The 15,055-nt window shown below is 40.5% G+C and overlaps 1 protein-coding gene across 1 annotated transcript in view; it reads right to left on the reverse strand.

Moving 5' to 3' along the window:
* The window catches only part of arhgap21b (Rho GTPase activating protein 21b), a 64,082-nt gene extending 51,295 nt beyond the window's left edge, over positions 1-12,787 (reverse strand). Inside the window, 2 exon segments of the mRNA XM_042084754.1 lie at positions 11,371-11,599; positions 12,571-12,787. Coding sequence (XP_041940688.1) covers positions 11,371-11,448 — 78 coding nt within the window. The 5' untranslated portion in view covers positions 11,449-11,599; positions 12,571-12,787.
* Positions 12,788-15,055: the final 2,268 nt, after the last annotated feature.

A 15,055-nucleotide genomic window follows, 5' to 3' on the forward strand; every position in this document is an offset into this window, starting at 1 on the left:
GAACAAGGAAGAAAAGGCAGACACACACACACACACTTCATTTGGCTATCAGTGGCAGTCACATAAATGGTAAACAGACATGAACTGAAGTGCCATGATATGGTAGGATCAGCTTGTATACACAACTCTGTTCCAAAGACCAAGTAGGACTGTTCCAGAGTTAAAGTATAATTTGACTGCAAGGGGTTAAACTAGTGCTGGGCGGTATGACCATCACAGTATTTTTCTAAATTCTTACGGTTTCACGCTATATGACGGTATTTTTTTCCATGCATAATCAGATGTTCACAGCATTTTCTACAGGTTGAGAGAGGAATTGCTGCAGTACATTGACTAAGGATGGTCTATTTTACTGTTATGATGTAGAATAACTCTACACTAGTGGTAATGCAGTTTTGCATAGCCCCAGGAAATGATGCTGTTTAAAGAGCCACTCATGATTCTAATGAAGAATCTAATCAGAATGCAAAGACAATTGCAGTCAAAATACAGAACTTTTACTGTGCAAATTTTACATCTTGTAGCCTATAAAACCAATACAAAAAGTAGTGCAACTTTATACGTTTTTGAAAATTATACAATTTCAAATGAAACCTCTCTGCTAATATGCTTACTCTGTCAAATAGGCCTATCAGAAACATGCCTTATTGTTATTGTGTGGTTTACATGACGTTAGTGGTAGGCTAACGTTACTTCATGTGGATGTGGATGTTTTGGTGCACTGATGACAGTCAGGATAATTTCTAACTAGCCAGCTAGTATTGCTCAGTGCATGTCTATAACATATTCTTAAGGTGAGATGAATGATAAGCTCATTAAACTTCACTGTGTTCGGTGGGTTGCTAACTAACAACATCACCTACTAGCCAGTTAGTTACAGCTGTTGAACAATCTCAATAGAATTTTCGTGACGGTAAATCCCTTTCAATGCAGTATCCCTTAACGTTTTTCCTTAACTAAAGAAACAATTTAAGGTATTCTGTGCAACACCCTTAAATAAACCCCTTATCTAAGGAGAAATTAAGCCTTAAAGCGACACCAAAGAACTTTTCCTCTGCACGCACGCTATTTGTTTATCCAGCACCGGCTTTGCAAATAACGATGTCCACAGACAAGGTAGGCTATATGTTGCATGATTTTATGAAAGTACGATGTATTGCGACATCGTGCAAGTCAAATTTGTAGTTTCTTATGTCTCATTCCATTGAACTACAGATCCGCTACCCGATCTGGCAAACTTACATAGTGCGGTTATAGCCGAAAGAGGGCCGCGAAGCGAATGCAGAAGTGCTGTTCACCCTATAACGAGTTGATGAACCACTGAAACAATTTTGGAAACATTATTTTAAGGTACAAAAAAACTCTTTGGTGTTGCTTTAAGGGTCATACTTCAGGAGAAAAACTTCTGGTGTTTTGTGTTTACCCTCACTATGCCTCGCAGTGGCACCGTGCGTGTGATACCTGAGGCCATCCTTAAAAATATTCTTGTTTGCAGTAACAGGCAAAAAAAAAAAAATGGGTCGGTAGGTAGGTCAATATTTTTTTTTTTCAAGACGTAAAGTAAATTTTTTTTTAAAATTTTGGTCATGGTGATTACGTAGGTATAAATTTAAACAAATGTGCATATTGTGACGTAACTGTCAACCCGTGCCTTCAGGCGCATCATTGCAAACCTCAATCTGATGCAGGTTATGTAGACAAGCCTTTCTCAAACTTCTTTGACCTGAGGCCCAGTCATGGCAGACTTTGGGGTCATAGGGCTCATCTACACATACCCAACCCCACTCCCCCCCAATCAATTATCCCATATCATTATCACAATCATTATTATGCCTATATTGTTATACATGCACTTTCACTTGTTTTGTGACATGCACATCAGAGGACTGCTTTACTAATGTAAGATATAATTTCATTGCTTTTGCATGGTTGCATGATGCTTGCATAAGATATGCTGAATAGACCACAACCAATTTCAATTCTTCAACACAGTCACCGTTAGACTAGAGGGGAGAAAGGATGGGAAAAGATCTGGGCACAGTTCTTCCAGAACTTCGTGCCAAGTAAAAGCGTTGTCGTTGTGTGAATGAAACGAAGCGTATAGGCCATAGTGTGACATGCATAAACCAATGGTGTAGAGATGACGCCACAGGGTTTTATTTAAGAGAGCCTACGTTTGTATGTAGGCAATTTATATTCACAATACTTAGGCCTACTAAAATAAATAGTATTTTATTTGTATTGGTTGTTTAGAGTATAAAAAAAAATAAAGGGGAAAAAAATAAATATTTGGGTCGGTTCTAAATTGACAGGGTCGGTCAGGTTACGGCAAACGAAAATATTTTTAAGGATGGCCTGAACAAGGGTAATTGCCATCTGGTCTTCTTGCTACTCTGCATCTAGGCAAATGGACCACTCTTGTCATTCACATCAAAACAACAATAGTCCACAACAATAAGCTGACCTAGGATACATAAGAACCTGTTATGGTTCATTCAAAGGCAGAATTATCTACATTTAACAATTAATATGAGAGAAATCTATCTATGACAGGGTAGCGGTGTGTAAGTGTGCTAAACCACACCGGAGGCTCCAGATAACTCGAGTTAGCTGATGGCTGTCGAATTCTGAGGCACAGGCTGATCAAACCCAGCACTGTTCCGTGAAAGCCTGGACTTAATGAGGCAGATGTCTTCCTGTTTACAGTGACATGGCAAGTACAGAAACACATCCACTCCGATAGTCCCATATACATTCCATGTGAGTTTAATGTGTCCGAAGTGCAAAGAAACATCATCGTCCATCATTAATAAAGAGCAATACGGTATAAAATATATCTTTTAGAGTAGCAGCTTGATCTCATAGCACCATTGCCAATTGATGGAAGTGCTGCCGTTTGTCCTGGTCATTCATCCTGCCAACTACTTGTGAGATTCTGGCCGGCCACATGACATGCTCTGTGGAGAAACTGAGCTCATCGGCTGAAAGGGGAGGGGAGGCTCGACATGAATAGAACTTAATTTTACAAACTATTTCCACCACGTCTCCATTCACTAGCACATTCTACACACAGCTGCAAAAGCCAACGCCACACATTCCACACACCTGCAAGGCCATTGCTGTACGCCAATTCTACAGGAATGAATCTTGGTTTACAGATCACCAACACATTCATCAATTCAAATGATTTTTTTAAAAAGAGCACTCCCAACACAATTAGAATAATGTACCGTTGCTTTTACAGGCAATAGTATGCTTGAAATACAACAGTATTAATGATGGCATTGTCTATTCTCGTCCCCAAAACATCAGGAAATGTATACAGACACCCAAACAGCCAATTATTCTTTCTTCTCCAGAGGAAGTTTAGTCAGGAATTTTTGAGCAGAGCTGAGCCGATTACACGTTGCCTTTTGCTGTCTTATTGGAATCAAGTGCATCACTGTGCTGTGCTGTGCTGTGCTGAAATGCCACTGCAACATAGTCAGTTGTATAAGCATTACTGTCGAAAACATGCACATTAACCGACGATGGAATCTGAAACCTACACACCTGGCCAGTGTCAAGGAAGCATGAGAGAAACCCGAGCTTGGATGACGGCAACACTGTTGGCTGAGGGAATAAAACTGCCCTTCACATTTGAGTTCTTCCACTGTTATGACAGACGAACCAGGGAGATGGCTTTATTGTCCTAAGAAAACTCTCTCAAACCCTAACAGTAAGACAGTATTAGTGGAAGGGTTGTAATTCAGTGAGCTTGACACAGGAGCACATGGCCGGCCCTTTAGTGAAGAGAAACAAAGAGCCCTCAGCACAGGCCATTCGAAAAACACTTCCAGAATGTTCTGGGAAGGAGAAACTGGAGGCTGGCTGGAGCCAATTGACCTTCTCTATTAAATTGAGGATCCATTTTCCCCTCTCTGTTCTGGCTGGGTTAATCACATGACTCCTGGACGGGTGGCTGGGCCGTGGGAAATCGCAGACACTGGGTCTTTAACAAGGGTCTGGCCAGCCTGCATAGGAGAGGAGTGCCGAAGAAGGAGTGCTATAATTCAATCGCATTTCTCTCTGAGAGGGGTCAAGCTCAAGATCATATGCATTACCCAGAGCTTCATGACCAATGGACCTCAACGGTTTATATACAGATTTATAATAGTTGTGTGGCCACTGTCCAACTTGGTCAATGCTGGTGACACCATTTATATTGCTTATTACATGGATATTTTGACATAGCCCATGATATTGACAGGACGATGAATCTGAATCACATGTAAAATAGCAATTCTCATTTAATTTTCTCCCTGACCATTAAAATACATAATCTGGTCAGACGGGGTCGAGTTCCAATTTGGTCCTCATGTATTACCAATGACTGCACCTTGGTAAAAAGCAGTTGCAAAGTATCCTACTATTTGTCAACTTTTCTCGGTAGAGATCTAGTTGACTTGAATGCATTGCATGTTGTTTAGTTAGAGTTGATGTTAATTGAAAGGTGATACAGTTAATTGTAAAAAAAAAACATTTTCCATTTCAAAATGTAGCACTATAAGGGAAAAATGGAGTTGAAATGGTTTTGTAAACGTCTAATCTATTGCATTTTTATTCATTTGTTGGTTCTGTAAATTGGGGGAACAATCTAGGCTATACTTGAAACTAATCTTGATCGATCTAAAACTAATTATTGGAAAATATGCATTTGTAAGAGCACCATTCTATAAAAATAACATTCTTGCCATGGGATCGTCTCTACATCAACCTCTAAACCTCTTCTGAATTTAAAACATTGGCATATCCATTTTAATTGTATAACTGAGATAATCCATGAAACAGTTAATCTCAAAATCCCTAGTTCTATACCACAACATTGAAGGACAGAATATGTAGTTCTTTCGCAGTGTCCAAACAGTAAGCCACACTGGCTTAAGCACTACGGGTGAATAAAGCATTGGCTGGTTTAGAGGTGTGGTAGCGATCAAAGCTGTGGGAACAGGTCACAGGTGAGGCAGTGTAAACAAAAGCCTGAGGTTGATTTTTCAATAGTGCTCAAGATGGTGCATCAGCATGTTCTTGCACAAACAGGAATGCAGGCTTTCCATGTGTACTGAGAACATTACAGGACTTATATGTGGCATGAGATGGTGTATCTGACACCGCAACCCTTAGCAGCACCTAGAATTCAGTAGTTCTAGGGATGTACATCTTAGACCAAACATAAGTTTAAACATTATTCTACTTTATGGGTCACATTTGACCATATTTCAGCCGTGAGGGGGGCAGCCGTGGCCTACTGGTTAGCGCTTCGGACTTGTAACCAGAGGGTTGCCGGTTCGAACCCCGACCAGTAGGCACGGCTGAAGTGCCTTTGAGCAAGGCACCTAACCCCTCACTGCTCCCCGTGCACCGCTGTTGTTGCAGGCAGCTCACTGCGCCAGGATTAGTGTGTGCTTCACCTCACTGTGTGTTCACTGTGTGCCGAATGTGTTTCACTAATTCACGGATTGGGATAAATGCAGAGACCAAATTTCCCTCACGGGATCAAAAGTATACTTATACTTATTTCAATTGCAATATATTGATATTCAATTACTATTTTTGTTGTGTGTACTTTAGGTAAACAGTCAACATTCTCCCTCATGTCATGATGCGATTATGAGACAATGGCATATCAGAAGACAATGACAATATGAGAGCAAGACTCAAACAACATGCACAGTTATTAAAATGTATTAAAATAATTTTTTTGTGGCTTAATTAATCATGTTAATCAAGATTATTGCAAACCCAGGCCATCCTTAAAAATATTTTCGTTTGCTGTAACCCGACCGACCCTGTCAATTTAGAACCGACCCAAATATTTATTTTTTCCCCCTTTTAGTCCGACCGACTTGCCGGTTGTAAACTTGCGTTAATACTGACCGATTGTTTTTTTTTACTCTAAACAACCAATACAAATGCAATAAAATAATATTTATTTTAGTAGGCCTAAGTATTGTGAATATAAATTGCCTACATGCAAACGTAGCTCACCTAAATAAAACCCTGTGGCGTCATCTCTACACCATTGGTTTTACACATGTCACACTATGGCCCTACGTTTCGTTTCATTCACACAAACTGATAACGCTTTTACTTGGCACGAAGTTCTGGAAGAACTGTGCCCAGATCTTTTCCCATCCCTTCTCCCCGCTAGTCTAACGGTGACCGTGTCGAGGTATTGAAATTGGTTGTGGTCTATTTAGCATTTCTCAAAATATGGGTCCGCAACGTGGAGACTGCTGGTCCACGGAGTCGTGGAGTGAAATTAGGCCCGGTGCTTCATCTGATAATTTGCTGCGCAGTTGATCAAGAAACCGCGGACCGACGAAAAAAGAAAACAAACGTTTCTGCTATCGATGTCATTAAACATGGAGCCCTACAATTAAGTGGTGGTATGAGCATTCATTCAATGCGCGTCTGCGCGAGAGAAACTGAAACTATTCGATAACGTTGGTATCAAAGCTCCGCTTCAACCTGTTGGAAGGCTATTTATTTATTTATTAATTTAACGAAACTTAATAGAACGACGTTGTTTTTTGGAACTTCCATAGAAACAGAGCAGAGACTGTATAATACACTGTATAGCATTGAGTATTGTATAGTCAAATTTCAATATAACGTGGCCAAAAGCTATTGTAGCCTTCTTTCTGGGTACATGTAGATGAGCCCTATGACCCCAAAGTCTGCCATGACCGGGCCTCAGGTCAAAGAAGTTTGAGAAAGGCTGGTCTATATAACCTGCATCAGAATGAGGTTTGCAGTGGTGCGCCTGAAAGCACGGGTTGACGTGCTTTCTACGTCACGATATGCACATTTGTGTAAATTCATTCCTACGTAATCACCATGACCAAAATTTTACTTTTTTTTTTTTTTTACTTTGAATCTTGAAAAAAAAAAATATTGACCTACCTACCGACCCATTTTTATTTATTTTTTTGGCTGTAACTGCAAACAAGAATATTTTTAAGGATGGCCCCATGTTTAGGCTAAATCAACATACTGGTTAGGGGCTCAAGATACAGAGACCAACATGCCCGCATTTTGGATTAGATACTCCATCTGAATCCAAAATTATCCTGTATGCCCATCTGCATCAGGTTTCTAAAGAGATGAGATGTTCTGCGTTGAAATCCCAGTTGCTAATTTACTCATTTACAAAATTCTCTCTCCTTAGCCTACCAGTTCATTCACACTAAATCTAAATCGTAATGATTCAGTCTCTTGGTTTTTTGCATTTCTTTTTCTCTAATGGACAGCTTTCCATACCTGGTTTAAACCTAGACTAAGACAGACAACCGTTCAACAAACTAGTCATTAAAATGTAAATCAGTAACAGTCCTCAGGCAGCCTAGTATCTTACACCTTGTTTCAACTCTAGTGTGAAAACAAGCAGATTAACGTTTGAGAATGGCACACACTACACTAATATCAGAAACTCACTATCACTAGCGACTATTTCATGTCTGTGGGTAGCCTTCCAACATAATCCACAAGTGGCTGTGATCACGTTGAACCCAAAACTGCCTTTTATTGGTGAGCTGATTTTGAGACACTAAACTTTGCCTCAGGCTATGTTGCAAACTGTTTCTTGGTTGCTGTTTAACTTATCTAAAGTTAATTGCTATACTAAGTGTGCTTTTGTTGGTTAGCATTGTATTAACAGCCTTTTGCACCGATGAAAGCTAGGTGGTTAGGCCAAATTGTGATGCATTTTAGCAATATATTTTTACACTTTGCTGTAAAACCCATTCTTACATTACTGGGTTTGCAACCAGGAACACAATAGCTTGGGAGGCAGTAGCAAACAACAAGTGCGTTCAGCTACCTACCACAGAAAACTATGATTCATGAAAACTAGGCTTAAGCTATAACAACTGGTAAAGATTGGTAAAAAGTCTTCAATATGTGGCTCAATTTGCTTTTTTTTTCGTTTAGTCTGTAAACTAAAACACAGAGCAGTGCCTGAATGACACATATACTTTTATTTTTCCTGTAAATTTTGCTGTAAAACACTTTTTGATGTTCTTTCTTGGGACTCTTGGACCACTGACCCAGCCTGAATCTGCTGGTTTAACCTTCTCAGGGTATACGGTAATAAGAATAACGTGATAAAGAGTCATGTGGAAAACAACACAGATATGACTGACATAACAGGAGAAAGCCTGTAGGCTAAACATGTGGCTCTCTGCCAGGACTGACATGTCTCCTTGAAAAACAATGAGCGAGGGGGAAAGAATTGACAGAGGGCCGCTTGCTTGAACATCACCTTGGCAGTGTAACAACTCGATTTAAAAGGGGGTGGGGAGAATCCACTGGGCCAACTCTAATTTAAAGCTGACTTGACATAACTTTGTCACCAGATCATGCACACTCGACAATAAGCACTGTGTTACGGCTTCCTGTTCCGCTCAGCTGCAGTCCAGGGTGAATGAGGTGCCAAACTAGAGCAGCAAAAACAAACCCAGGCCCAAGCCCAAAGCTCACATTAAAAAAACACTCACACACACACACAGAGACTACAGCCATCACTAACAGAGAAACAACACCAACACCAATTTAATGACCTGAGACGATCCTTCAAAAAGACAAATTTACAGCTGTGAACCATAAAAAACACCCATAAGCTTACACAAGTCAGGGTTCTGGATGAAAAGCGATCCAGTCAGCAAGTGCGTAGGAAACAGCTTTTTGAAACAGATGCCAAGCAAGTCAGAATTGTCATCACTATCCTTAATCACACAAGAAAGTGAACCTTTAAAAATTGGTGTGGACAGACCTGATGGGTGGAGGCACACCCGAGGCTGCAGATCAGACCCCAGTCACTGTAGCCTGTGCACCTCAGGCCACCAGCAGCAGTCATGTCGAAGCCACGCTCCCCCAAACGTGCCACTTACGTTTGGACAATCGTATGGACAATCGAATGGACAATCATCTCATTGGAGCAGCCACTGTAATCAGGCCCCTCTCTTCCAGACACAATTATATAATAATTTTCAAAAACAACTTTGATATGATATTATATGTCCAATAAGTAGAGCCTAGGCAATGCATTCACAGAGCGCCGGTGCAAAGACTTGGCTGATTCTCCGTTGGGTGACGGAGAGGGATGGGAACCAGTCTGCCCCGTGCCAGGGTGGACCAGGCGAAGGCCAAATCATTCAGCATACCAAACAAAAAGATGCTTCTTCGACCAAAGCAGCCAGCCGACAGTGAATGATCAGTTAGGACATCACCATACGGACCCAACCGGCCTATTGGGTTTTGACTGAAAAGAGAACAGCCCACTAAATACCATAACAGAGGGGTGTCCTGATTTGGGGAAAATTAGGTCTTCTGAATAAATCTCATTTTACAGTAGGCTCCTGAACCAAGATCCACTGAAATTAACAAGGTGTGGACTTGTGGTACATTCTATTTTCAGCATGATACTTGTTGTATCACTGTTGTATACAAAGTGAATGATATACACATAACCCTGTGACATCCTGTGTGAACATTATCCATTTCTTCATCAGAGATAAGATATTTATAACAGCAAAAGAGACAACTTGCAAGGATGCTTGTGAACTTAATTCTCATTTACTGACTTTCAAACTGAATGAGATAACACCTCAAAAAAAACATGTTTCCTATTTCTAAAGGTAATGGTCTCCCTATTTTTTGAACACAAAACAACACACACAACAGGGGATGTAGTTTGGTTTTGGTTCAACGCAGATAGCTACAGTTCAAAGACAATAATTCAGTTCAGTTCTTTACCAGTTGAATTTCATGACAACAGATCAATATGATCGACAGCTTTTTTTACAGATTGGTACTCTTGCACCCCACATTACAAGATAAAGTCTACACAGCCTTCATCCTTTGATGCCAGTTCTACACTACAGTGCTTTGGATTGTAAAACATAACTCATGCAATTCACAGGGGTCAACTCCCAGTCGTTCTTTCCATCCTTTTCCAGCCATTATGCCATCCGTTGCCAAGTCTGTCTCTCTTTTCCCAGGCTTTTTCCTCTCAAAACCTCAAACATCTCTTTCCTTTGTGATGCATTAATTTACACTGTGCACCTGTTTATGATGAAGGAGCAGAGAAGACATCCATCCCTCAGACGAGATTCAGCAGAGGAAGGAAAACAGGAGCCGAGAAATATATTAGATTAGAGGAGTGCAGCAGTGGTGGGGGAAGAGAAGAGAAATATGCAGACCCTATAAATAGGTGAACTTCCACCCATGGCCAATGTGGAGAGTGTAGATTTACACAAAGGTCTTCATTCAGACAGTGGACAGTCAGATGGGGGGGGGGGGGGGGCATAATAGACTGGGGCTATGCGTCTGTAACTGGCAAGAAGGGACAGACTTCAAGCAGTTTCACTAATGTAAAAGTGAAATGTCGGGGATTGAACCTGCAACCCTTGGGTTACAAGCCTGAACCCCTAACCAGTAGGCCACGGATGTTAATTCACTGACAGTATCATTAACATCCATGCGCACATTTTCAGTTCCGTAGGGAGAAAATGTTAATATCATGTCAGATCACTGCCAGAAATCTATAGTCATATATGGTAGGCATGCATTGATGATAGTTAACGGCAGCCTCATGTAACCAACACCAATTCATCAAAAATGACCTAGTAAAGACCTGAAAATGAACTATGGATGACAATCTCCTGCTTGCACACAGATTAAAAAATATGATTATGAACAGACAGGCTTTTGGTTTGAGCCAGTACATCACCATGCCTGAAACCATTTAGTTAGGCCTTCTTTGCTATGTGCTGCACTTTAATAGAATATCCTTCACCATCCAAGGACAATTTCATTTGGAAATACCTTTCGCTTTGTTTTGCTCCTGGTCATATTGAACGTTCTGAATACGCTGGATACATATTACCATGGGGTGAAACAAGGTATTGGCCACGCAAAACTCCTGTTCAGTTGATAATCATATCTATGAAAGATTCAGACACCATAGATATGCCAGTGTTTACATCAGCCAGTAGCCACGCATGACTTCCACTACTTCAGTCCACACATTGTTTACTGTCTCGACAGTCACGACCACTGCGTGGGAAACAAATGTGTCACTGGTCTACTTTTAGCTAAGTTATGTCTCGGTTGGTCTACGGATACGAGGGAGTACCACACAACACAAAAAAGGTTGACGTGGACTTTTTTGAGCAAGAACTTCCCGAATACTCTATTTTCTGTGGTTAGACTTCATTTACTGAGCGTAAAAGGGTTTTTACCATACAGTAAATGGTTTTACCCATAAAGTCAATGGTTTTACCCATTGTTGACACCATGCCAAACGAGGCAATTTGATAAAAGACTTACCTCCCCCATGGGCAGTCTGGCTGAGAGTCTTGCATCATCGTCCTCGTCGCTCGGACCCATCCAATGTGTCGCCATCATTTAACTTCGCAAAAAAGGCGACGGTTGTCTGCAGCCCACATTGAGGTGATATCCGACAGAAAACTGGAATAAATTCCAATCCCGACTCGATCAGTGGAAGACCAGTCTAATCCACTCCGTGTTCCTCCCTCATTTCTTTGTCGAACAAGCTCTGTATTGATAAACAGGTGAAAACAATCACTGAGGAGTTTACTTATGCCATTCCCAAAGCATTGTATTGCTCCAGTGAATCAAACTAAAAAGTAACTTAACTAAGCGTGAAGCATTTTTAATCGTATGGACAGATCACGGAAGAGATAATACACTATCCAAGTCAATTGAACTTCCCAGCTTCATGTGAACGAGACTAGTTATGTTAGGTGTTTATTTGAACGTTATCTGTTTAGGCGATTAACACAATCAAGTAACTCACACTCGGCTCAACAACTTTTCTGGTCATTTTCATAATTTATCTAGTCAAACAAATATAATGTTTGGTTGCGAATATAAATTTGCTTCAACTGATTACAAAATAAAAAAACACTCGAGTACTTTCCAAAAAAAACAGAAAGTATTCCAAAGTGGCACATGCTTTCGTGTGAGATCCCCTGTTGTTCTCGGACTTAAATGAGTACCACAACCACGCACGGCGCATAACGTTAGCCAGCTAGCTGGTTAGCAAAAACAGCGACCGGTGAAAAACTTCAAAGCTACAACGTTTAATCTTGTGGTAGGCTGAAGTTCGCAAAAGTAGTTAAACAACTGCTATCGCACTCTTTGATGAGAAATGTCACACACCTGTGTGATATTACCTATGCAACTAAATGTTTTGTATATAACAGCATATTAGCTATCAATAGGTGGTGGGTGCGGGTTAAAACTCATGGACTAGTAAACCGTAGCCACAAGCTAGCCATAGTTCACTCGTTCACCGTGCTTATCGTTACTTGGATTACAGTTGATTGTTTCCCATGATGGGTATCTAATATATTGAATTACACACAAGATCAAAACAAAACTAAAGCGAGAACGATATAAACTTCAAAAACTCAAAACATGTATATTTTGAACCAATAAAACTTCGCGTAGCAGCGACCTAGCACAACAAAAATGCCTCGGTAGCTTTACAATGGTTGCTCCTACCTGTTGGGAATAAAGCACCGTGACAAAGTGGTAAACGCCCATTGAAAACTATCCAGAGTCCACTATTTTACAAAGGAGTTGGCTTAAAATGAAGTATCCCCTGGTGTTTGGTTCTGTTTAGATTTTCTAAGCAATTTTTACGACGCAAAAGTTTTTTCTAATTCCCAGATCCATCTCAAAATACACGCGCCGCGCACTGTTGGAATTGTGCAGCAGGAACACAAAATCCTTGAAAACACCACCCTCCTCTTGCCAGCGGTACGCTAAGCCAATCGGATTGTACCTAACTTTCCAAGTTTAAAATTTAGCCAATTAAATGTGTTGTTGCAAACAATAGTTTTTGTACTAAATGTATTAAGTATACTACCACATATGTTTGAATAAAAGTAACAGATTTATTATAAAATAATTTTAAAGTCTAATGGTGAATACTTGTTTTTACAGTAATAGCCTAGGCCTACTAATGATATAGGCCTATAGGTTAAAATGTGCATAGCACGTTAAACAAAAGATTGTAGTAGGATAACAGATCCAGAAGTTTCATCAGCCTGTCAGTCAGGCATGGTGTAGCCTATGTCATCATCATAATGTGTTGTTTTTGTTATTGTTTACTAACATGTAGTCTCTCTCTCTCTCTCATATATATATATATATATATATATATATATATATATATATATATATATATATACATGTATGTATATATATAGTCAGAAACTCTATTGCCTCAGGGCAGGTATGTCATTATTTTCATACTGGCTAACCTCTAGTGCCTACTCTAAATCTCCACCATAGGCTACATTTCATTTTGTAGAAGTTTGATTGTTTTATAATAAGCACTGATTCCGCTTGAGAAAGGGATTCGTATAATATATCACGTAATGACATTATTGTTGCCATTAACTTTACCTCATTCTCTCTCACATCCAACAACTGTTTGGCTGCATTACTGCAGTCACATGCCACCTTAGTTCAAAGAGGGGTCGGGGAGAGTTTGGCATGTGGCTGGCAGTGCTGAGGAATGTCTATTTGCACAAGTTGCCCCCCGAGAGCAACCGCCCGTGGGCCGAACGCTATGCCTACAATCTCAAATAGCCAGCACAGTGCTTCCCCTGTCTGCTTTCAAGGCGTATGATGGCCTAATTAATGTTCAGTGATATTTTTTTCACTGGCTAAATGAGACATGGATAGTTTCCCTTGCAGGATCATTTGTTGTTTTGTCCTAGAATTACACTAGACAAGACCCTATTTGATCCGCTGCCTTTTCAGCTGTCCATGTGGATGACTGTCTGAGGTTCAATTTGGTAGACTTCCTAAAACCACTGAGGAACAACTGAACTGAAACATCTAATTTAGCCCCAAAACTGGGTTAAGCACAGTTGTTTTTGCCTTGTTCTATTCTGAGCACACATATATACACACACAGATACAAAGCACACTACACACACATACACACAGATTTTTTAAAAAGTGTTCAGTTTCATCAGGGGGCCCTAACAAATGTTCCTTTCATTCGAGGGCAGAAGAGGCCACCTGTTGCTGGGATTGGGTGGCCTTTGTTCCAGGGTCATCCTGACCAGGGACTTTCACAATGCTGCCCTACCCAGGGAGTTCCTCTCTGCACCGACTCGCTGGGAATGCCACCAAGGGCACACCGGACACTCTCCTGGGAACTGCCAATGCGGAGAGCATGTCAGCTGTAGGCTTTGCTGGAAATAACAGACTTGCAAGCTCCCCGTGAGTCTCAGATCCAGAGAATCCAACCTATTCTCAGTTACTGGGTTTCAGAGTTGACAAATTCCTGCCTTCATCCGAGCGGTTAAAAAGAAATAATCGATTACCTAGTCCTGCTGCATGTGTAAGTTACATGTCGTAAATTCACAATATTCTCACAAACCCAAAATGTTCATTATTGAAACAGTAGTCAAATACACAATCATTTCTCATTACTCAGCTGAGTTCCCAAAAATGAGTTCCTTTTGACTCTGCCTCATCTCAAACAGAGTGGCTCCTACTTTAAACATGAGCGGCAAATTTAAACAACTGATGGCGCAAACAGGCCACAGCTTGGTTTGTTTTTCTTTACACACTGAAAGCCTGTCCTGCTGTGCAAACGTTGGAGTCATGTGTCAGGTGCATGAAGATGCCCTGGCTGTTCACAACTCTTGTTTTAAATTGCAACTGGCTGCACCCCAAGGCTTAAGAAGTTATCTTGTGTCCTATCATCAAACAAAACCATACTGTTTTAATTCAAAGTGGTATGGTTTGGCCTTGCATAATATGGAATATTAAAATATAAATAATATATTATAACTCTGTGTCGCAACTCTGTTTGGATGATCTGAAATGAAATGAACAGAGGGAATTTAATTGTTAATTCATATTGATGACATAACTCTCCCATGCATGCTATCCAATATCTCATAATATGGATGTATATCCAAGCTAAGATACAGTACATCATTAAAAACCACATAACAGTACA

Source organism: Alosa sapidissima, chromosome 1, assembly GCF_018492685.1.
Source record: "Alosa sapidissima isolate fAloSap1 chromosome 1, fAloSap1.pri, whole genome shotgun sequence".
Classification (NCBI taxonomy): Eukaryota; Metazoa; Chordata; class Actinopteri; order Clupeiformes; family Clupeidae; genus Alosa; species Alosa sapidissima.